General features: G+C 42.8%; 3 protein-coding genes across 4 annotated transcripts; all 3 read left to right on the top strand.

Moving 5' to 3' along the window:
* The first annotated feature begins 88 nt into the window (after positions 1-88).
* LOC138634419 (uncharacterized) lies at positions 89-5,909 on the top strand. The gene is made up of 11 exons (XM_069721329.1): positions 89-282; positions 548-605; positions 1,193-1,207; positions 1,299-1,429; positions 1,511-1,646; positions 1,907-2,191; positions 2,374-2,712; positions 2,810-2,994; positions 4,589-4,690; positions 4,780-4,878; positions 4,965-5,909. The coding sequence occupies exons 1-11, from the start codon at positions 262-264 to the stop codon at positions 5,202-5,204; spliced, it is 1,611 nt and encodes a 536-aa protein (XP_069577430.1). The 5' UTR covers positions 89-261; the 3' UTR covers positions 5,205-5,909.
* A 378-nt stretch (positions 5,910-6,287) lies between these two features.
* prpf19 (pre-mRNA processing factor 19) lies at positions 6,288-13,240 on the top strand. Its single transcript, XM_069721330.1, has 16 exons — positions 6,288-6,462; positions 6,682-6,831; positions 7,531-7,607; positions 7,961-8,102; positions 8,219-8,292; positions 8,399-8,464; positions 8,563-8,604; positions 8,739-8,813; positions 8,910-8,985; positions 9,080-9,189; positions 9,336-9,491; positions 10,127-10,196; positions 10,285-10,458; positions 10,693-10,775; positions 12,229-12,334; positions 12,427-13,240. Exons 1-16 carry the CDS (start codon positions 6,444-6,446, stop codon positions 12,522-12,524), a joined length of 1,518 nt encoding a protein of 505 aa, XP_069577431.1. The 5' UTR covers positions 6,288-6,443; the 3' UTR covers positions 12,525-13,240.
* Positions 13,241-14,671: 1,431 nt separating this feature from the next.
* Positions 14,672-23,491, top strand: tcirg1b (T cell immune regulator 1, ATPase H+ transporting V0 subunit a3b). Of its 2 annotated transcripts, none has more exons than XM_069721355.1 (21): positions 14,672-14,813; positions 15,971-16,089; positions 16,533-16,611; positions 16,700-16,848; positions 16,954-17,049; positions 17,160-17,221; positions 17,310-17,436; positions 17,554-17,636; positions 17,735-17,828; positions 18,040-18,252; positions 18,366-18,516; positions 18,645-18,784; positions 19,719-19,876; positions 19,971-20,061; positions 20,143-20,261; positions 20,380-20,593; positions 20,699-20,812; positions 20,896-20,982; positions 21,086-21,206; positions 21,430-21,601; positions 22,597-23,491. In XM_069721355.1, the coding sequence occupies exons 2-21, from the start codon at positions 15,973-15,975 to the stop codon at positions 22,688-22,690; spliced, it is 2,481 nt and encodes an 826-aa protein (XP_069577456.1). In that variant the 5' UTR covers positions 14,672-14,813; positions 15,971-15,972; the 3' UTR covers positions 22,691-23,491. The 2 variants fall into 2 exon arrangements, with proteins under 2 accessions (XP_069577456.1, XP_069577455.1); XM_069721354.1 differs by having other exon boundaries at positions 15,917-16,089.
* The last annotated feature ends 23 nt before the right edge of the window (positions 23,492-23,514 follow it).

The raw sequence follows: 23,514 nt of genomic DNA, 5'->3' as shown, positions 1-23,514 counted from the left end.
ATAATGTGCTTATACGTAGGAACTGGCCAAATTAACGTAACACGTGACACACTTTGCGTAGGAGGTGCTGAGAATACAAGCTCGCTATAACAGAAGGGGGCACTGCTCATGCGCGCTCTGCAGAGGACGTTGATATCCCTTTTATCCTCATCCACGTAAACAATCATATTTTCCAATATTTTCCACACATCCCGTAGGTGAGCTCAGACTAGATACGTCACAAATTGTGTGATCAATTGCTGATCATCAATAACAGACGGCATGACGGCTCGTTGGATCGTTGTAAGTATTGTCTCTAGAGCAACAGGGAAGCATGTTGGGCTCCTGAATGGACATGACTTCAAACAGCGGACTGGACATCATGGGTGACAGTGTGGCTGCACTATGGACGTGCGCAGTATAGGTTACTGTATTTAGGTCTGCACATCTGCACGGTTCCTGTCCTTGTGTAGCTTTGTTGACAGATGACTGGCCGCTTGTTTGCAGAGGAGGCTGGGGATGAATGACAATTACGTTCACAGATGAAACAATGTGATGTCTTTTACAGGAGAAGATGTCCTCCTGTGTCCTACTCACTGCACTTTGTACCCTTCCTCTCGCTGCGGGTAAGTTTCTAAATGTAATTTTGGCACTACTTTTTTAGTAAGACACCCTGTAGTTTTTATACTTTCCAGCCAGTGGCTTAAAAAATTACTCAATTTTAATGCTTTATATAAAAGTTATAAGTCGTTACTGCTATGAATAAAGTCACGCTCACAATTAAATAAATCAATTTAAGTGTAATTTAAGCCTAAATACATTTAGGGATTCTTACTGTAATCTATAAGGTCTACTGTTTTAAAATTAGTTGCTAATAAATGGAGTATGATCCCCACAATTTGCACCTTTTTTCCAGAGAGTCCTTGGTCAAACAGTTTATTGGAGGGTTGAATTTTTTTCAAACAAAGACAGCAAAAAAGGATCTCCATATTTGTCAGCCAATGCATTGTTAAGAAAAAGAAGTAGAGGATTAGTAATAAAAAGAATACATGAGGTATTTGCTGTTTTGGGTGTATAAGGTATAAAAACAGTTACAAATTAGATTGTAAACTCTATTTCAAAGTGATACCGTCATTTCTTAAAAGATATTTCACTGTATGTGAAGTCTGAGCACTGAAAATAACTAATTGTGTTTATTATACTCCTGCCACAGGTTGGGATTTACTCGGTGAGTCAATGGCTACGTGTCATCACATATCCTTCACCCCAGAACGTACACTCTCTTCAGAAGTTGCTCACTTTCTTTTGCACCTCAACAGGTGAAAGAGAAAAGGTCCAGACGGTGTGTGTCGGTAAGGAATTTCGTCTGCCAGTGGACTCGACATCCAGAATTGTGACTTTTACACCAAACCCTGAGGGGCCGAGACGTGTCCTGCTGGAGAAAACCACTGTGAGTGGAAGTGGGTCAGTGCTTGTATTTGTGTTTAATGTGCACATAGTATACTTACACGTACTTATTTCACACCCACAGGTTAAGGACCCACGATTCGAGTGGACCAAAGATAAGACGTTAGTCCTAAAAGAGGTGACTCAAAGTGATCAGGGACTTTATGCCAACAAACTATCCATTGGATTTACCTATGAGACTGTTCATCTGATTGTTTCAGGTGTGAAAGTTTCCCCTTTCCTTTATCTCACTGCTTTTTGATGCACTAGAGCCATAAATTATCCATTACTTTCCTCTTTGATCGGCCTTGAATGGAACATTTTGATCTTTTTCCTTTAGTTCATCAGGTGACCTTTACTTTGCTCTAAGTAAAAATACATGCATAGTACCTCAAAATTGTACTCAAATTTAGCACTTCAGTAAATGTACTTATTTACTTTCCACTTTTATCTCACCCCTTACTTCCTTATCCTTCTTCAGAATGCATTAAGCCCTACCGCCGAAACTATGGGGAGAACTTTGAGCACAGCACCCTAGAAAATGGCTTCTTGCTGGAGTTTTCTCCCCGTGGCGCTCCGCCTGAGGCCATGCCAGTCGTGCTGTGGAACCGGACGGACCCGGAAACCAGCGACGCCGGCCGGGGGCGGCTGCTGAGAGGGGGGACGGTCTGGGTGGCAGAAAGAGTGACCCAAGCGGACCAAGGCAATTATACTGTGAGAGACGACAATGGGAAGGTGCTGTCTCGCAGCACCCTCACTGTCCGCGGTGAGCAGAGACAGAAAACGAGAGTTTTAAAAAGCTGACTGATGAACATCTTTAAAGTTAGGATCCTGTCAGTGGTGATAACTGTATTTTATCTTTCCTTTTTCATCTGATGTCCGTTCATACATCCACATTTCCTTCATTCTCCACTACTCCCTTGTTCGTGATTCTGCATGTGGATGCAGGGTACTCCTTCAATGTCACACGCTTCACCAAGGAGTCTTTAACCCTGCCCTTATTTCTTCCTGTCCCTCATGCCCATCTCATTTTTACCCCCACCCGATATCCTGACGAATCCTCCCTGGGCCCCTTTGACCTCAGACCCCCTCGTGGCCCCGTGCAGCTGATTCGTGAGGGACAGATCACAGACGATGACATGCGCTACAGGGGTATGATCTCTCTGAGCAGGAACCGCTCCATCAATGAGGTCGTCATAGCAAGACTGACCTCAAGGCATGATGGGCTGTATGAAATCCGAGACGGGAACGGAAACCTGGTGTCCTCCACCTTCTTGCAGGTGATTGGTGAGTTGCACTCAGCGTTTTCAAGTAGAGATTCTTTGCTCCACAGTTGCCACTCCTCCTATTGGCTCTGCAACTTCTGTGTCTCTAATCTTTACAGAAAAAAAGGGAAGCACTTGGCGTGCACTCCTCAAGTCCATTACTGTCCCTTTTGGCATGTTTGTGTCGCTGGCCGGTTTCATCCTGTTCATGAAGCGCTACCCGAACTGCAGCCTCTCACATATCATCGCTGGCCTCAGAACAAACCGCACGCCACCAGCCAACCCTGCAAGACTTAACATCCAGGTGAGGAAACCTTGAGAGCCCGGTTACTGTAATACTACTATTTGTTGTTAATTGTCGTAGTTACATTGTTGACATAACATAGCTGCATCGATTTTTACTGTCAATTTTGTACATGTATTTTGTATATTTACTGTCAATACTCCATTTGTTTACCATTTATTTTGTACAGAAAGGTTAAGCTGCATTTTATTGTGCTTATACCTACTTTATTAAGTTATAAGAAAATAAGAACATCCATGGAAATTGTTGGCTTTTTTTGGCACATTTGGAGAAGCAAACAGTTGACCCTTTCTGCAACTGTGCCTACAGATAAAGGTGATATACTTGAACAACACCACCAGGAAAATTAGTTTTTCCAGTTATGTATTCAACAAAAATACTAATAGATGTAATATTCCGCTGTGGTAAACGTAACAACACTCTTTGCCTTGGAAGCTAATTTTGCCCCCTTTTAGCTGAAATAACTTCTTAAGTTGTGACATCGGCTCGGTAAAATTTGCGACCACTTCCTCTTGTGACATTCCTCCAGATGTTTTAATGTTTTCTTGCGTTTTTCAAATTCCTCTACATTTAAATGGGATTCAATCCTGGGCTTTGACTGGGCCACACTAAAATCCTGTATTTTATCTCTCGTAGCCATTCCTCGGTGGATTTATTCACGTGCTTAGGATCGTTATCCTGTTGAAAGGTCCACTTCAGATGGCCTCACACCATCTTCAAGCAACCCTTTGATATGATTCAGAATTCATTGTTGAATCAAAGAATGCAAGCTGCTCAGTCCCTGAGGCAGTGAAGGAACCACAAACCATGACACCTCCACGCTTTCCAGTTTGTGTGAGGTCCCTCTCCTGAAAAGCTGTCTTTGGTCGGCACCAAACATGTCTGCAGTTACTGTGACACAACAGCTCTGTCTTTGATTTGTCTGTTCAGAGCACACAAAATTCCAAATTGTCTGGTCTTTGCCTATATGTTTGTTGACAAACTGATCACAGCAAAGGCTTTTCCCTGGCACACTGCCCATACAGGTCAGATTAATTAAATCGCTGTCTGATTGTAGACGTGGCACTTTGACACCAACAACAGTTACCTGTGGATCCTGGGATGAAATTTGCGAGATTTTTTGAGACTTCTTTTTGCATCATGACCAGTGCTGAACAACTGACAGTCGTTTTAAATCCACGTCAGTCATAGATAACTTTCTTTACAGTGGAATCATTTATTTCAAATAATTTTAGAGAACTTTTTCAAATCCCTTGCCAGACTTAGAGAGCTCTTTAGATCTTAGGATGATAACTCAATACACATCAATAGCAACAACAGCAACAACAGATACTAGATGTCAGGGATTTAAATTAGAGTTCCACCTGCCATCTCCAAGGTGGTTTTCATCACTGGGACCTAATCTTGAATCAAACCAGTTGTGAGGTTCAAAGAGAAAGATTATTTTGCAAAATGAAGCCATTTTAAGAAACCTGCATGATTCATAAATTTGACCACGTGTCCTTTTTTTCTCCCTTGGATTCTCTATGACTGTCTTACCACGGCACTGAGTTTATGTTCATGGTTGTCTTTGTTTGTGTGTTTGTCTTTGCAGGACTACAGTGAGTCCCATCCTCAGCCCTCAGGCTTCTACTGTCAGTCTCAACAGCCTGGAACACCAAGAAAATGGATGCCAAGAGCCAGTCCTGCTCACACTGTAAGACTAATTAACTGAATAAAAATGTTAAAGATAAATTAAAAATCAATTGCTTCTGTGTGCACATGTGCTGTTGTTTGTATTTCCAGGGTTACACTCCTGTTACGGTAGGGACTCCAAGAGCTGAGAACCAGGAGGTACACAGAATGGCAGTTGGGAGCTCCCCTATTCATAATGTAGCCGCTGAGGTAATACAATACAACACTCCAGCTGTGAGTATTTGCATGTCACGGGCTTAAGTATTTTTTAAATATGTGATTTCATTTGTTCCTAGCGGGACAACTCTAATGAAGAAGAGAGCAGGATTTTGTTTTCTGTGCCTGGGGGTTCGGACTGCCTCCACTCCTCTGAGGACTGCGTTCAGTTCCAGATCAAGAAAGATGGAGATGTGGAAAGGTGGGGCAAATTACAAGATTTCTTTTCCACACTGCCACTAGACACGGACACCTCTGAATCCTGCAGTGTTTACACGTCGAAGAAACTGAACTTCTTGGAAAATGAAAATTGGAGCTGAATAAGGGACGAAGGAACCGAAGGCACAGAGAAATCACAGTGCAGGAGTTTACGGTGAAGTAAAGCTGTTGAAGGAAAAGAAAGACCGCACCTGTGCCTTTTGCACAGCTTTAACGGTTTGGTTTGTAATGCTTTCATGTCGTTTTTCTGAAGCATGAGTTTAAGCATTCACTTTCCTGTCTCATTACACTGGCTGATGGTGCTCCTGAAATCTCCTGCTGTTACCTACCTCCAGACCCTCAGGACCAATATAATCTGCACTGTATCTGCTGAGTGTCTCTATGTGTCTGTATGTGCAATATGATCATTGGGCTACATAGAAATTAGAGTTGTGATACTAAAGTTTGTAAAAGAGAATTTTTAATGTACTGTCCAGCAATATAGAATTAACTGAAGTGCTCACCTGTCGTGTTGACCCTTCTCAACTGCAACAACAATGAATTGCCATGTAAAATGTCTGTTCTGCAGCTAAATGACTTTTGAAGATTTATTGTTTTTACCTTTGAGGCAATAGTAATAGTTATTTGACATGAAACACGTTTCACCAAATATTGCAATAGCCTATTAATCCGTGACCGTTGTGTACAGGAGAATACCTTATCACCAAATATTTCCATCAACAATGGAGGTTGGACTGCTGCTTGTGATATTTTTTGCAATATCAAAATGTAATCTCTGAAACAATAAAATGTATCTTTAACACGCACATCTTGGATGAGTTCTCAAATATACTGTATGTGTGGTGTGTGCATTTGGCTGCAACTAATGATTGAGGCTATGAAATGTCAGGAATAAGTGAAAAATGGCCTTCACAGGTGCTCAAATCAAGTTCATACGGTAATTGCTTCTTTGTCTTACATAACAACCTAAATCCCACATATTTTTACCATCATGTTCTCATTTTAATTTGAACTGTATACATTATTTTATTCTCACAGACTATTTTGTATTTGCGCTTGATTTGCCTGATTAACCCACTGCAAAGTTTTCTATGGAGATTTGTCCACTGTGTAATTCCGACGGCAGGGGGCAGTGCAGGAAGTGAAAGGCTGAAACGAAGCGTAGAAGAAGAAGAAGCAGCAGAAGAAGAAGCTCCGTTTGCAGCGGCAATGAAAGGACAGCGTGTTACTTCCAGTTTGAGACAAACATAAGTAAAGTGTCCTTTAGCGGTAATAACTATCAGACACAGAGCGAGCATCATTCCGTTTTAAGAAGAAACTGCTAGGACTGCGTTGGGAAGATGTCTTTGGTTTGTGCAAGTAAGTCCAGATTAATTTATTGATATGACTTGAGTGGCGGTGGGGCTAGCTAGCCCCGCGCTAATGCTGGCAGCTAATGGAGCTAACATTAGCGGCCATGCATTACCGCCATCGAGTCGAGATAGTTCACCGGTCTTGTTCGAGGTCGTTTTACTGTTGGTATCATGTGGTTTTTAAGTTGTAGCTGCACTTTTTTTTTTTTGTGTCCCCCCCCTCCAGTCTCCAATGAGGTGCCGGAGCACCCGTGCGTCTCCCCGGTGTCCAACCAGGTGTTTGAGCGCCGGCTGATCGAGAAGTACATCGCAGAAAATGGGACGGACCCGATGAACGGACAGCCTCTGTCCGAGGAGCAGCTCGTAGACATCAAAGGTGAACCTTAAGGGCACAATTAAAGAGGTTGATGCACAACGCGAACACAACGTGTCTTCTGATCAACCCTCGTCGAGGGCATAATGGCCTCAACGTAATGTGTGGAAACTTGTGATTCAGCGGGCTGAAGTTGGGAGAGGTGGTCCATTCATCTGAACTGAGAGAAAGAATAACTAAAAGACCACTGTTGAAGGATAACGCATAAGGCTGCCCCCCCCAAAAAAAAAATAAATAAATCGACACCTATTAGTAACAGTCTTGACATCAGCCAAACATCGTGATCTTAATGTAAAGAGGCTTTACTGGAGCTTCACATGCATTTTACCTGCAAGTTGTTAATTAGAGAAAGATCAAACAGAATAGGTAATACGTTATTTGTGGTAAACTCTTCTGTTATTACAGATATCGGATGTTTTTTGAGAGATTAAAACATGATTAAGTGATTTTTTTTTTTTTAAATTTTAAATATAGTTTGATGTCATTCTGTCAAGCACTAGTTGTTTCAGCTGAAGTGATGTTTAAAGGTGTGTCCGGTCAAACATCAGATGTACTTGCTTCAGAAATGAATCCCCTTGGTATAGATAGCTGTGTGACTTGCTCCCATGGCCCGCAACTAGTGTGAATAAGCTAAGACTTGATTGAATCTCACCGAGTTATTCAAGTAACACTTTTTTTCTGAGCATATTTTCTTTGTTTCAGTATCCCATCCTATTAGACCAAAGGCGCCATCAGCTACAAGCATTCCTGCCATTCTCAAGTCCCTTCAAGATGAGTGGGTAAGTACTGTGAACCCAGGGCAGGTGGCAAAGAAGAAATCCACAAAAAAAACACCTTCATACAGTAAATGTTACTCAGAACCTCTAATTTGGATCAACAGTCGATTTTGTTTGTTTTATTTCTGTCAAGAATATTGTCAATATTTATAACGGGAGGAAACTGGAGCTGAGTGCATCAAACTTTTAAACAAATCTTTAACGGCAACAGTGCAATCTGTCTTCAATTATGTTGCTCACTGGTTGTTTGTTAAAGCCACAGTAGTAATTGTGTGCCAAGCCTGTAATATTTGAGTTCATTTGGCCTTTTTCTTTTAAAAATTCAAATTTAAAATGTTTTCTCTTTTCTGTTTTAGGATGCTGTTATGCTCCATAGTTTCACCTTGCGCCAGCAGCTGCAGACGACTCGCCAAGAACTGTCACATGCCCTATACCAACATGATGCTGCCTGCAGAGTCATCGCTCGACTCACCAAAGAGGTCACTGCTGCCAGAGAAGGTGGGTTGACAGCAGTTTGTGTCCTCAATCGAAGCATATAGAATTTCTCTTTTTACAGTGATCAGATGATATTATTAGAGTGTGTTTTTCTCATCGGGTCTTTGTCCTTTCCACAGCTCTCGCCACACTTAAACCCCAGGCTGGATTGATTGCTCCTCAGGCAGTCCCTGCCTCTCAGCCAGCTGCAACTGTGAGTAGCTGACCTTTAACTCCAGTCAATTAGACTCTGATCACTCGTCATCATCTTTTACTGTACTCCCTTCTAACAATCTCTAACTCTGCCTTCTGTATTTCAGGGTGCTGGTGGAGAGCCCATGGAGATTAGTGAACAGGTGGGAATGACCCCAGAGATCATCCAGAAGGTAAGATTTTCATTTTCTTTTAGCCACTGTCATTTTTTTAATTTTTTTTTTAAAGTTTGCCCAAGATATATTTCAGTTTTCTTTTTTTCTGTTTACAGCTCCAAGACAAGGCTACTATCCTCACTACAGAGAGGAAGAAGGTAATGTATCTCTTTTATTTTGCTACTTTAATGCTGTAATATCTCTTTGTTGTGTACAAACTTGTTCTATAACACGTCTTTAATCATTGTAATAATTTACTCACTCCTGAAACTGCTTTACTGTATTTCTCCAGAGAGGAAAAACTGTTCCAGAGGAGCTGGTTAGAGCCGAAGATCTCAGCAAATACCGCCAAGTGGCCTCCCATGCTGTAAGTATTTGTTTTGGCATAATCGGGAGAATGAACCCGTTTGATTGACAGACAGATAATTGTGTCAGCTTTCTGTCTGTGTCCTGTTGCCCTCAGGGTCTTCATAGTGCCAGTGTGCCCGGTATTCTTTCTCTGGATCTGTGTCCCTCAGACACCAACAAAGTGCTCACGGGTACATTGAATGCATCTCACATTTGATTTGTTTGCATGTCAAACACCACACGAAGACTCTGTTCTGTGATAATGACCCTCTTGTGTTCTTCCAGGTGGAGCTGATAAGAATGTGGTGGTATTTGACAAGAACGAGGAGCAAATTGTGGCGACACTAAAGGGTCACACCAAGAAAGTCACCTCTGTCATTTACCATCCATCTCAGGTAACTCTTCATCTCTCTCGTACGTCAACAAGAAACAAAATCTGGTAAACACTTATGGGAAGCGTTTGATCTATTTGGAGAAGGGCCATCTCCTATTTCTTATCTTTTCCCCACGTCTCGCCCTCTTGTTGTCTTTTCCCTTCTAGTCGGTGGTCTTCTCTGCATCTCCTGACACCACCATCCGTGTGTGGTCTGTCACCGGGGGCAACTGTGTGCAGGTGGTGCGCGCCCACGAGGCGGGCGTCACCGGACTCTCCCTACACGCCACCGGAGACTACCTGCTCAGCTCCTCTGAAGATCAGGTTTGTGTGCGGTCGGGTTGTGCCAGCTTCACACACACACACACACCGACCGCAGCAGACAAAAGCCCCAAAACTACGTCAACAATGGGTAAACCTCGACCCTAAGCTTCAGAGAAACTCAGGCCAAAACGTCGCTGAATCTGCCGACAGGGGCGAGGAAGTAATTGGGGGCTTTGCAGCTGATCACGGTGGTCGTCCTGACGGAGCAGCGGCTCTCCTGCACCTCCAAATCCTCCCTCAGGGCTGTTCACAGGATCTGAATCTCACTGAGATGCTGTTTTTATCGACTAAAGATTTAAGAGTTCATTTTTTTTTTTGCTTACATTCAAATAAATATTAGAAGTCATAATGTTACGTTTATGCTGACATAAATATCACACTTTTGTTGAAATTGTTGGTAATTAAAATAAATAATCAAATATTTTTCATGATTTTGTAATATTGTCAAGAATAGCGTTATCGCGAAAAAAACCGATATATGGTGATATTATTTTAGGGCCATATCAGCCACCCCTAGTGTGCCCCATGAATAAAATACTGACAGACCTCGAATTTGTGATTAATGGTGATGGATCTTTTCACTGTTCAACTGCTTCACCACGCTAACTTCAGCGTTGTTGTGTTTTCTCCTGCAGTATTGGGCCTTTTCTGATATCCAAACTGGGAAAGTCCTCACCAAAGTTACTGATGAAAGTGCAGGCTGTGGTAAGTGCCTCTCTGATGATTGATGTACTTGACAGAGTTGAACAAGAGTCCTCTTCTAGGTGGTAACGTTTCCGTTCGGGCCCCACAGCTCTCACCTGTGCTCAGTTCCACCCTGATGGTCTTATCTTTGGCACTGGTACGGCCGACTCCCAGATCAAGATTTGGGATCTGAAGGAGCGCACCAACGTGGCCAACTTCCCAGGCCACTCTGGACCCGTCACCTCCATCGCTTTCTCTGAGAACGGATACTATCTGGCCACAGGTTGGGATCACTCACCACGTTTTTACACAACGTTGCTGTTAATCTTCGAAACACACACGTTCTGCAGTTGACCGTAAAGTTGCAGGAACAAATCGACAGTTGCTCTCGCATCACATTAACCTGCACACAGACCTGACAATATCTTTGAATCCCACAGCACCGAAGTGACCTGGAACTGTATGTTTAATTGTCTTGTCAAACACCCTAACATGATTGTCGGGCGCTGTCCTCTAGGTGCCCAGGATAGCTCTCTGAAACTGTGGGATCTGAGGAAACTGAAGAACTTCAAGACCATCACTCTGGACAACAACTATGAGGTAAGCAATTGAGAGTACATTCCTGTTGAAGGAATGGTGTAATATTTTGAGAAATAGTTGTGCCAGCTGGAGTTGGATGAAGAGATTGACACAGTGCTTATAGCAGTACATTAAATATGACACTTGAGCCTGTGGGCAATTAGCTTAGCTTAAATGGAGGGTATTTCTTGTCCAGTGATCCTGGAGTTTTACCATCACCGGACCTCAACTTGACATTTTACTTTTCTGTTTGTGTGTAGATTAAACGAGCAGAATACATGTGTAATAAAACGGTATGGTGCTGGTAGGTGGATTGTTTTAACTTTTTGAGCGGCAGGTTAAAGCTGGATCCCACTGGAACCATGTGCTTTACGTTATGGCTCCGACACGACCCACAGCCGATTGATGTCATTCTAGACGATGCTTAATAACGCCACCACACAAGCCATGGTGTGTGATAGATAGATAGATAGATAGATAGATAGATAGATAGATAGATAGATAGATAGATAGATAGATAGATAGATAGATAGATAGATAGATAGATAGATAGATAGATAGACACTCACTCACTCACTCACTCAGAGGGAAATGTTGATGTTACAGCAGCATGTACAGTGCAAAAATAATGAATATAATAAAAAATAAAAAAATGCACATTCTATACAATAAAATAAGATGAAATAATATTAAATAAATTAAACAAAACCTAAACAACAGTGCACTGAATTAGAACAAAACAGAAGTGCAAGGGTGTTCTTGTTGTGAGATTGATTTGGCCAGAGGTGATTTATTGTATTAGCGTCCCAGAGGCTACTCGGCAGTCTTTTTTTTTCTTCTTTTTTTTTTTAGAAGCTCAGCGGGTATCAAACCAACGTAAAGACGCTCAGACTGGATCGATGTAGAGAATCCAGTCAATATATGACACCGTGAATCACATCAACGTCGACCCTCTGGTCTTTTAAGTAGGACAAGATATGCGCTCTCTTCCTGCCATAAGCACTGCGTGTGAAATATTTATAACATAATCATGACGATGAATGTTTTTTAAAAAGTAAAACACGGCAAACTGTTTTAACTTTGTCTGTCGGCTCCCGCACAAAGCAGGAAAATGACCTTATACAAAATAGCCCCAAAAAATAACGGTTACGTGTTAGAAACAAACAAAAAAATCAAGAAAAAATGACCAGTAAGTATGAAGCCATCACACAAGAGCTGTTACGGACCCGAGCTCTGTGCACTCCTCGGGTTCGCTGTTTCTTACTGCTTCCTGTCTTTATGCTAAGCTAAGCTAGACACCTTCTGGCTTTAGCTCCATGTCAACCACATGGACGTGAGAAAATATCGACCTTCTTGCTCAATCACAGGCAATGAGGGCGAATAAACAAACTACTGACTGCAGTAAACGGAAGAATAATCGTGCCGTATTCGTCGGCTTGTGCTTCTGACTCTCATCCTTTTGCTTTTTTTTCAGGTGAAGTCCCTCGTGTTTGACCAGAGTGGTACCTACCTGGCTGTCGGAGGATCTGACATCCGTGTCTACATCTGCAAGCAGTGGTCCGAGGTCCTCAACTTCACAGGTGAGGAGGGGCGGGGAAAACATGATCATGTATGTCCAAATGTTCATCCCAAGTCTGCTCGTGACATGACAAGTTTTCTCCTCCAACCGTAGACCACACAGGGCTGGTGACTGGAGTGGCCTTCGGAGAGAACGCTCAGTTCCTGACGTCCGCAGGAATGGACAGAAGTCTCAAATTTTACAGTTTGTAGAGACGGTTGCATTCGGGAGGAAGGAGAGCTGAGAGGGAGGATAGGATGGTCTCTAATTTTTTTTTTTAGAAAAAGGAGAAAAAAAAATATCACGGCTAACGGCTTTTCTTTAGTGTGTTAGTCCTCATGTCCAGGAAAGAAATCCCATGAAATCATCTGCTATTTGAAACCCCCGCAGCATGGTTACTATAACAACATGTTTGTTGACTTTGTGAGTTTAAAATCTAAATGATGTGAAATGAGATACAAAAGCCAGTGTAAAGTTTCTTGTCCTGTTTGCCAGCAATTATGATTTTACTGTAGTATTTTCTTTTCCGTGTGTGTGTGTGTGGGGGGAGGAAGAGGAGGAAGAGGGGTGTCCTCGGTTGCTCATGTTACAAATCAAAGTGTACGTGGTCAGCGACTATAATTGGTGACGATCTACTTCGCTTCTTAAATGTAGAGCAGCTTCATTACAGTAGTGCAAGATAATAAACAAAAATACATCTATAGTGATGTACAGTGAAATGGAAGATGAACAGGTGTATGAGTTACGTACTTCTGTGAAATTTTTTATCAAATTTAACCCTCTTCTAGTTTAATTCGTTCAATTTAAACATTTGCCTTCTTTTTTTTTTTTTTTTTTTTTCCAATTGTATATTTCTCATTTCTTGCTGTTGTACCCGTTTCCCCCCTTTGGCCCTTTTACAATAAAATAAAATATCTTTTGTATTGCCGTACAAGCGTCTTGTCACTTTTGAGCTGGGATGAAAATGACTTCAGTTTTCCTTTTGAATGTATTTGCCCCCCATTTAAAACAATTTCGCCAAATATGAAGTTTATGCTCGTTAGCCCGGCGGCGGCGCCTTACAATATTAATTCCTCGTTGATTGTTTCATGACTGGATTGAACCGATAAATTCCCCCCCCCCCTTCAAATCAAAATGCGCTCTGATGTCGGAGCTTCACGGTGCAGCGGTACGTACACTACGTACGCAGGAGGACGCATTGTGCTTTCAACGTGTAGAGCGTTTGTGTTTATCCTGCTTGAATCCTTTAAGGAGGAGAGATCATGTAATGATGGTGGTGATACCACTTTAACATGGATAAGGCCTAATTCAAGAAATTAATCCTCACACCATCGTATCGCAACATTTCATATATTCTGGTGCAAATTATGCTGTTTGTTTATCTAAACGGGTTTGATATCACTGCATATAACTACACAGGATCTTTCTAATGCCACCCGTGTTCCCACGTTCTACGTATTTGGGTTTTCAGGGTCCCAACGTGTATATATATGGGTATATATGGCACATAATGGGATCCTGAGAAGGTCCTTTAAAATGATATAAACTGGGGGATTAGGGTTGAACTAGGGGAAAATAGGACCATGGGAATTAAGAACCCTGGGGACATAATCCAGGAACATTGGACCCTTGGAATATAGAGGAACTAAGAACTTTGGGAATTCATAAGACCTTGGGAACTTGGGGGACATAAATGACCTTGGAAACAGAACTCTGAGAACATGAGACTTTAGAATTACGGAACCCAGGGAGCATCTGAATTTAGAACCCTAGAAACACAGGACCATGGGAAATTCAAACCACGGGATCATATGACTTTAAAACAAAAAAAAAATCAGAACCCTGGGAACATAGAATCCTAGTAACATAGAACCCCGGAGACATTGGATCTTGGAACCGTGAACAGAGGACATCAGGTGCTTACAACCACCCGATAGGGAAATAGGAACCATGGGAACATGGAACCATATGATTTTAGAACCCTGGGATCTTACCTGGGAACTTATCAACCCTTGGAACCTCGCGACGTATACATGCTCCCCATTACACGGTTATGACGGTCCAATTATGTCGTTACGTATGTTGCTTAGCAACCATTGTTTGCCTATTATTGTCTATCATCGTATCCCAGATTATCGACGCGTGGCAGATTATCACAGGGACGGTTAGACGTTACTTCCACAGAACAAATAGCGCCACACTGTGTCGGCTGAACTCGTTACCGCCATTTAAATCACGTGGGGGAAAAAAATAAATAATAATAAAATCTCGACCCCTCGTGGCCAAACGAGGGACGAACGTCGACTGTCCCGTCACGTGAGATTCCAGTAACGTGACTCTCACAAACGGGAAGTGCGAGACGGGGAGAACTTCTTCTCCCAAATCTCTCAAACACGTCTGGTTTGCCCCCGGTTTGCAGTCGCCGGTCTGTCTGCGGGTACGGGACCGGACAGCCTGAAGGACAGCACGTCGCAGCCCGGCAGAACCGAGCAGGCAGAAAGGTGAGGAAGCTGAGATTTAGCTCGATTTTTGTGCTAATTTTATGAAGCGGTTTATCAGCTTGACTCCTATCGGCATGACACAAAACAAACCAGTGTCCTATTTCAACCTCCTCCTCCTCCTCTTCCTCCTCTTCCCTCCTCGGAATTCCCCTTAACATTAATCAATTAAAAGTAATTCAACGCTTTAACGTTAAACCTTTCGTTTCATTTCCTCGTTTCTCTGGTAAAGTGTGCCAGTAAAACGAAACTGCCCCAGTTTCGCGGGGAGATAAATGTCGACGCAGACAGATTGTGGAGGTGAAAGACCATTCACAAGAAAATGCAAATCCCTTTTCTATTTAAAAAAAAAATTTTTTTTTTTACTAGACTCCCTTTTTATGAATGCGTTAATCGTTATAAAGCCAAGTCGTGTTTCCTTCAAGTTACACCAAGTCACACGTTTTACATCTCGTACTCTCAGTTGTCAGTTTATTTGGTACATTACAACAACTACCACCTACACAAAGCTCACACCGTTGACTTCACGCTGAAACTGTCTTAGAGGTGTGATGATGATGATGATGATGATGATGATGATAATGCTGCATTTGGTCAACGAGGGCGTTTTAACGGCACCTCAAAGCTCAGCAGAAAACTCCCAACAACGTCCAGAAAATGTTGAACTAAACTTAAAGTCAAACGTTGCAACCTTCGTGAAGGTGGGATTCATTTCAGAGCTCCTGTATCTGACGTCATCAGTTTGAACTAAGTGGGAGTAATAAACAGGCAGCTGACTGTCTATAGCAATGGGTTTTTGTGGGTTTTTTTTTTTTGTGTAGGGTTGATTGTAAGCTTGAAATCTTCTCAGGAGCGCATCTGTGTAACAGTGGAAATCCCACCTGATCATCACAGTCAGGAGGATTCAACGCTTCCCCTTTTTGCAGTTTCCACTAAAACACTTCTGCATTGTTGAGTCTAGTTAGTCAAGTTTATTATTGTCCTAACTGAAACCCGATGCCATCTGTGAAGTTTTGTTTTTACCATTTATTGCTGATCTGCTCTTCACTTCTGCAATACTCTCTCCTCCCACTTTGAACGTGGGTACTTTGATGCTTTGTTGTCAGCTTTTAAGAACAAAACCTGAACTCGGACTTGTTTCGTTGGTGTTGTGCGGGCAGCGATGGGCTCCATGTTTCGCAGCGAGGAGGTGTGCCTGGTGCAGCTCTTCCTTCAGTCCGGCTCAGCCTACAATTGTGTCAGTGAGCTGGGAGAACTGGGCCTGGTTGAGTTCAGAGACGTGAGTCACTTAAACTCTTGTTTCTTCTGTTCGTTTATCATCTTGTGGTGCAAAGTTCAGATTCCTCACTCAATTTGAGGATCTTCAGCTACTGTTTTGGGCTGTTTGACTTTTCTGTGTACAACTATTGTGCTCCTATTTCTGCCTATATTATTTCACATGCAAGTAACTAATAATTTGGACTATGTTTTCATCCGTTTTGGCTCATTACAAACCTTTGATCGTTGCTCTAATTCTCTATTGAGAGCACATTAGTTAATCTACTTACAGCTGAATAGGATTGTCTGATTTGATCCCTAATTAAATAACTTTGAGATAAGATGATGAACTGATGGTCGCTTTGAGTCAGTCAGATAAAGTAACATTGTCCTCCTTTATCGTTCCGTGATCACGTGAACACAAATGAGTGTGTTGACCTCGTCCCCCCTGCTCTGACGTTTCAGTTAAATCCCAACGTGAACGCCTTTCAGAGGAAGTTTGTCGGCGAGGTCCGACGGTGTGAGGCACTCGAGAAAACGTTCAGTAAGTACCGACTCATTGCTCCTCACATGCATTTCCATTGACGTTCTGTATTTATTAGCTCTGTCATGATTCTCCATCTGCCCATCAGCCTTCCTGGAGCAGGAGATCAGTCGCTCCCTGTCTCCATCCTTGGGGGGTACCCTCCCTCCTCCGTGCCCGACACCTTCGGCACCGCAGCCCCGTGAACTCATCACCATAGAAGAGGAGAGCGAGAGGCTGGCCAGAGAGCTTAAAGAGGTGAGCGCTTAAATGCAGGCTGTGATGATGAATCTTTGGTGGACCACCAGAGAAGGATGAGCTCTTCGGGTTGATGGGATTTGCCGTGCGTGTGTTTCTCGCCAGGTGTCCAGAAACAGAGACAGCCTTCGGGCTCAGCTGACCCAGCTCTGTCAGTACAGAGGAGTCCTGACCAAAACACACTGTCTCACAGCCTCACAGGTGGATACAAATGACACGTCTGCAGCAGCTCCTGCATCATTATCACTTTTTCTTTCATTATACCGCGATACAAAACGACCTAATCTTCTCCCCTTTGTTTATTCTCACAGGCACCGCCACCTGCGTTGGAAAGCCAAGGCTTGTTTGATAACCGCCAAGATGTCCACCTCTGGTGAATAAGACTTACCAAAACTTCCGTGAAGCGTTTTCTGTTTTTATCTACATGCAACACATTTTCCATCAAATCTCCTCTTCTTCAGTTTCGTGGCAGGAGTGGTCCATCCTTGGAAAGTCAACTCATTTGAACGGTTGCTATGGCGAGCGTGTCGCGGTTATATTATCGTGGATTTTAGAGAAATGGAGGATCGACTCGAGCATCCTGATACGGTAGGAGCTTCGGATGCAGAGCGAGGGGATCATGGTTGAAAGATGACCTCATTTTACGGGTTTCCTTAATTCGTATTTTACGTCAGCTGTTTGCTGTTTATTGTTTATTTTTTGCAGGGTGAAATGGTTCAGTGGAAGGTGTTCCTTATTTCCTTCTGGGGGGAACAGATTGGACAGAAAGTGAAGAAGATATGCGACTGGTGGGCAGATCTGTGCATCAGTTCGGTTCTTTTTCAGTGTTGATCTATTCACTGCTGTCTATTCAGCCTGAATGTCTTTTGACTTCCCCTCCGCACAGCTTCCGCACACAGACGTTCGCATACCCAGAGAGCAGCACAGAGAGAGAGGAGATTCTCCAGGGTCTTCAAGGCAGAATTGAGGATATCAAATCAGTGAGTGTCTGGCCTTTTTTTTTTTTTTATAAAGTCATGGTGACTTTTCATTGCTACCTTGATACAATCACCAGCATTTACCCTCCTTTGTAACGTCTGAAAATACTAAAAGATTGCAGTAGTGTGGGTCTTATCATTTCTCTGATGAACGGTTCCAGTATTTTCAAAACGAGTCACCTCGCTCCTTTGACTTCCCTCGTGTGCACTTCAGGTGTTGTCACAGACGGAGACCTTCCTGCAGCAGCTGTTGGTGCGGGCGGTGGCCGTCCTGCCCCAGTGGAAGGTGCAAGTTCAGAAGTGCAAGGCGATCCAGATGGTTCTGAACCTCTGCAGCCCCTCTGTCACCGACAAGTGCCTGATCGCTGAGGCCTGGTGTCCCACTGCCAAGCTGCCTGAACTGCAGAGTGCTCTGAGAGAGGGAGGGGTGAGGCAACAGAGCAGCGCGGACACAGTTGTAGGCCAGGAACCTCGACGTAAACGACTAATGAACCTAATTTGCTCTTCGTTTCTCTATCCAACCCTCTTCTCCGTCCTCAGAGGAAGAGTGGCAGCGGGGTCGACTCTTTCTACAACCGCCTGCCTACCTCCACCCCTCCACCTACTCTGTTCCCCCTCAACTCTTTCACAGCTGGTTTCCAGAACATCGTCGACGCCTACGGAGTGGCCAGCTACCGTGAAGTCAACCCAGGCACGTCACCTGGAATTATTTTCTCTTGAGTGTTTGGCATTAACGATTTGTTCCATGCGGAGCCCAAAGAAAGCTTCGTCTGTCTTGCGTTTGTCTTTAGTTAAGTCTTTTGTCTCGTTCATCTGCAGCGGTGTACACCATAATTACGTTCCCCTTCCTGTTCGCGGTGATGTTTGGGGATGTGGGTCATGGTCTGCTGATGACTCTGGCTGCCCTCTGGATGGTCCTTGAGGAGAAGGACCCCAAACTCAGGAACAACAACAATGAGGTAACTCTAAATCTAATGTGAAATATAACTTGTATATTTATTTTTCGTGTAGTCAAAACATTTCATGAAACAACCAACTATGAAAAGCTATTCCTAAAACGTTACGTCTCTGTAATTAGAGCCTTATTAAAGTTATTCCTCTGTATCATAGCGCCCCATTGTTGTCCAAAAATGATTCTGGTCCTAACCAACTCATAATAAGACAGCAAATATGTCATACATTCCAATATTTCCCATATTTTTCATCATGAAGAAACAAGTCCCAAGGTGTAACAGTGTGACTCGACAGAGTGAAGTGTTTTTTTAACAATTAAAGTAAAACCGCTTTCAGATTTTGGGTACACTGCCAACACGTGGGATCAATTCATTGTTGGTTTTGGTTTTTGTGTGGAATTTGTTGACAACATGAAATTATAGAGCAAATAACCTTAAATATTTAAAGCCAAAACGAATAGAAAAGCTCGACATTTGACCCAAACAATAAGTTCACATGGTTTCTTTTCAGTTAATAGCCATTTAAATTGTTTTTATGTTTCTCTTTGGCGACGTTAAAAAAGGAAAGATGTGAAAGGTTTTTTATTGAATCCCTCCCGCCTTTTTTGGGGGGTTTTCATCATCTCCCGTACAAAACAGACCTAACAATCAGAGACTGTTGGACTCGTACTAAAACAAATGCATGTGATGGTGATTGCACAGATCATCACATGCCATCTGTTTATGAATCCAGCCCAGTCACAGTTTAGGTAAATTAAATTGAGGGTACTCAGAACTTGTCTAGTTTGTGTTTAAGTTTATTGGTAATGTTATTTATACTCATCCTTGATGATGGAACACTAATAAAAACACGTGAGATGCCTGTGCAACAAAAGTGCTGAAACATGTCTCTGACGTTGAACATTAAACTCAGAAATGTGTGTCCGTCTCCGTGTTTCAGATCTGGACGATGATGTTTGGAGGACGGTATCTGATTCTGCTGATGGGACTGTTCTCCATCTACACGGGGGCCATTTACAACGAGTGCTTCAGCAGAGGCCTCAGTACCTTCAACTCGGCGTGGCACGTCGGCCCCATGTTCGACAACAACACATGGAAGTGAGGACATGTCGTAGTGAAACTCGAAATAAAAATAAAAAAATTCCCCTTCAGTGTCCACACTTTGTTTCTGACCTTTGTGGTTCTCTTCCAGCGCATCAGTGCTGGCAGAGAACCAGTACTTGTCCATGGATCCTGTCGTGACTGGCGTTTTCACCAGCGCCTATCCGTTTGGCATCGACCCGGTATGACCGTCACGCTCGTCGGCCTTCATTCAAGAACAAACATTACCGCACGTCTCTCATTATCTTGTTTTGTGTTGACAGATTTGGGGCCTAGCCAACAACAAACTAACTTTCCTGAACTCGTACAAGATGAAGATGTCCGTCATCATCGGTGTTATTCACATGACCTTTGGGGTCTGCTTGTCCTTCTTCAACCACTGGTGAGTGTTGTGTGTACACCTCCACTGTTGTTTGTTTTCATGCTTCATTCTGACTCGCCTTGACATATCCTCTGTCTCTGGTTCCCCTTGTTGTTGTTGTTGTTGTTGTTTTCTCTAGGCACTTTGGCCAGATGAGGTGTGTGTTCTTTGTGCTGATCCCAGAGCTGTTCTTCATGCTGTGTCTGTTTGGCTACCTGGTGTTCATGGTGGTCTTTAAGTGGATTGCCTACAGTTCTTCCCAGTCCAAAATCGCTCCCAGTATACTTATCCACTTCATAGACATGTTCCTCTTCACAGAGAACAAGGACAACCTCCCGCTTTATTCAGGACAGGTGGGTGGTTTGCTCATTTCCCTTGCATATCACACATCAGGGTTTCAAACGGATGGGAACAAGCCTACATTCTGGTTTTCTTTGCCCGTCACCCTTCGCGTTTAGTCGGTGGTGCAGAAGGTCCTGGTGGTGCTGGCGCTGTGTTCTGTCCCAGTCCTCCTGCTTGGGAAGCCCACGGTCGAATACATCACATTCAAGAGGAGACGACGTCATCAAGACGTGAGTCCGTGTGTGGTTGAACGTGACGCCTTTTATCTACAACGAGCCGCATTTTCTGATCTTAAATCGTCTGCGACATCAAGGATGAAGACAGACGTCTGCTGGTGGCTGATGAAGGCTCCATCAATACCCATCAAGGGGAGGTGGACGGAGGAGCTGCTGAAGAGGAGGTGGGAGAGAAGCCGTCCTAACTTAATTCATTAAACGGATCAAATCGGTCACATGTGCTCTCCTGTTTTTCTTGTCTTATGACTGTAACTGTGCTGTCTGTAGGAGTTTGACGCCGCAGACGTGTTCATGCATCAGGCCATCCACACCATAGAGTACTGCCTGGGCTGCATCTCCAACACGGCCTCTTACCTCCGACTCTGGGCTCTCAGCCTGGCACACGCACGTTAGTGGCACACACACACACACACACACACACACACACACACGCACACACACGCGCACACACACACAGACACAATGTGCATCTTCCCACTCACATGAGTATGACTTCCTGTTTAAAACCACTCTTACTCATCCGGCTCTTTTTTTCGGTCAGTTGTTCGTGTACGCTATTCTTTCCAGCCGGGTCTCTTGACAGGAAGTTATTTCTTTTTTTGTCTCCACAGAGCTGTCAGAGGTGCTGTGGGTGATGGTCATGCGTATTGCGCTGAAGTGGCAGGGCTACGTGGGATCTGCAGTGCTTTTTGTGATTTTTGCCTTCTTTGCCGTGTTGACCGTCTCCATCCTCCTGGTTATGGAGGGACTCTCAGCCTTTCTGCACGCACTCCGTCTGCACTGGTAAGGATGAGGAAGAGGAGGACGAAGAGGAAAAATACAAACAATACATTTGCCTAATTAATGTGATTACAACTAGCACAGGGTTTGTTCAGAGTAGCCTGTTTGGTATGATGTATGATTTGCCTGGCTTGTGGTATTTCTGCGGAGCTTTTATAAGAACAGCTCGCTGCAGATGGAAGTAAAGACATGCTTGACTGCGTCTGCTGTGACGCGGTGTGGAACCCCCTCCCCCTCGCCCACACACACACCACCACCACCACCGCTGCCGCGCACAGAGCGCTGTTTACCTGTTCATTAAAGTTTATAAAAATAAAACGTGTTGCGTGTCCAAATCGCAGCAAATTTGACTTTGCACATCCGAGCAATAAACTCACCAAGTTTGAAGCAGGTGGGATGAACGGTTGTCAGCATATGTGGGGGAAAAAAAAAAAAACAGATAGAGATTCCTTGCATTATAGTATGATTATTTTTAATACATTTTTTTTTTTTTTTAAGAGATTTTCCCCTTTTTTTTCTTTTTAAACAAATGACCATAAAAAATATTATGGCAATTTGTTAAGTTCCTTTTTTTACTGCTTTTCAATCTGTGGATGAGATCATTCAGGAAAAAAAAGTCAACACTGCATGCAGGATACATAACAGACAGAACAATAAATCCCTTACAGTAGGTAGCATGAATGTTCTAAGTGCATTTCATTTCAGTCTAGCCAATGTATTTTATTTTATTTTTTCTTATACATGTGATTTTTTTTTCCACTTTTATTTTTGTCTGATGTCGGTGAGAAAAAAAAAAAATCACTAAACCCTGTTGGTGACCATCAGCACCTATGTTAAGGTTTTTGTGATTAGAATATGTATCAAAAGTTGTTTTTTTTTTGTCAAAAACGTACACTTTACGACTACTGTGGAATAAACAGGACTCGGCTATCGGGGAAGAGTTTTAGGGTGGAGAACAATTAGTCATGCACTGAAGTATATTTTTGTTTGTCTTGCAGGGTGGAGTTTCAGAACAAATTCTACAGCGGAACAGGCTACAAACTCAACCCTTTCTCCTTCTCATCTCTGATCAACGCCTCAGCTGCTTTATGATCGGCCAAATGATTGCCAATCGGTTAAATTAATTTATGTGTCTGCACGTGTCAGAATGATCCTGTGTTACCAAAGGTATTCAACGAAACGGTTTAATTAACTCGCGCAATGATCATGATGAATGATACAGACTCTTATTTTTGCATCATTATAATGAGAATGAGTCATTATATAATGAATTCCGACGACATGATATATGAAAATTTTTTACTTTTGTATCCACTTACTAACTTTGTACTTGCTGTTATGTACTGCTTTCTAATTCATCTTTCAATAGTTCAAGAAATAGTAATCATTTACTTTTCACTGTGTAAACATTTATTATCGACATCAATTATGAAAAGGGAAAGTCCTTCAATCAATGGATCTGTTCTGCAGTTTAAGGGAATGTATGATTGTTGACTTGGTATATTGTAAACCAATCCTGCAGGGTGGTTCAAATAATAGGAGGGAATGATCTGAATGATTTTATGAGCCAAAGATACTTGCCCCCATCCTCATGTCTTCCAAGAACACACCGCAGGTATTTATTGATGGTTAGATTTGTTTTTTCTTCTTCTCGTGCCTTATTGCGACTGTTTGTTTTTGTGATACGTGTTTTGGACGTATCATAACTTCAATTGTGATGCCACTACTTCGTACAAAACACTGCAATGGACTTTTTTTTTCTGACAATTTACACTGTAAAATGTATCAAATTTAAACTGGAATTAAACAGGATTTTGAATCCTATGTGAATGTTTCATCTACATTGTTCCTGATCACAAGTGTAAATTCCTGTCGATTAAACGAACTGAAATATAGTCGAGCTTTTATTCTGGAGG

This window comes from Brachyistius frenatus, unplaced genomic scaffold (assembly GCF_029030835.1).
Source record: "Brachyistius frenatus isolate BFR_SWC_R1_liver_20210118 unplaced genomic scaffold, ASM2903083v1 Contig_261, whole genome shotgun sequence".
NCBI classification, from domain to species: domain Eukaryota; kingdom Metazoa; phylum Chordata; class Actinopteri; family Embiotocidae; genus Brachyistius; species Brachyistius frenatus.
This window is presented reverse-complemented; position numbering and strand designations above follow the sequence as displayed.

Coding starts and splice junctions, on each gene's coding strand:
- LOC138634419 (XM_069721329.1), top strand. CDS start 262: ATGACGGCTCGTTGGATCGTT. Junction 283..547: donor TGACGGCTCGTTGGATCGTT/GTAAGTATTGTC, acceptor TGTCTTTTACAG/GAGAAGATGTCCTCCTGTGT. Junction 1,647..1,906: donor TGTTCATCTGATTGTTTCAG/GTGTGAAAGTTT, acceptor ATCCTTCTTCAG/AATGCATTAAGCCCTACCGC.
- prpf19 (XM_069721330.1), top strand. Junction 8,814..8,909: donor GCCAAGTGGCCTCCCATGCT/GTAAGTATTTGT, acceptor TGTTGCCCTCAG/GGTCTTCATAGTGCCAGTGT. Junction 10,776..12,228: donor CTCTGGACAACAACTATGAG/GTAAGCAATTGA, acceptor CTTTTTTTTCAG/GTGAAGTCCCTCGTGTTTGA.
- tcirg1b (XM_069721355.1), top strand. CDS start 15,973: ATGGGCTCCATGTTTCGCAGCGAGGAGGTGTGCCTGGTGCAGCTCTTC. Junction 16,090..16,532: donor GCCTGGTTGAGTTCAGAGAC/GTGAGTCACTTA, acceptor CTGACGTTTCAG/TTAAATCCCAACGTGAACGC. Junction 21,207..21,429: donor TCTCAGCCTGGCACACGCAC/GTTAGTGGCACA, acceptor TTGTCTCCACAG/AGCTGTCAGAGGTGCTGTGG.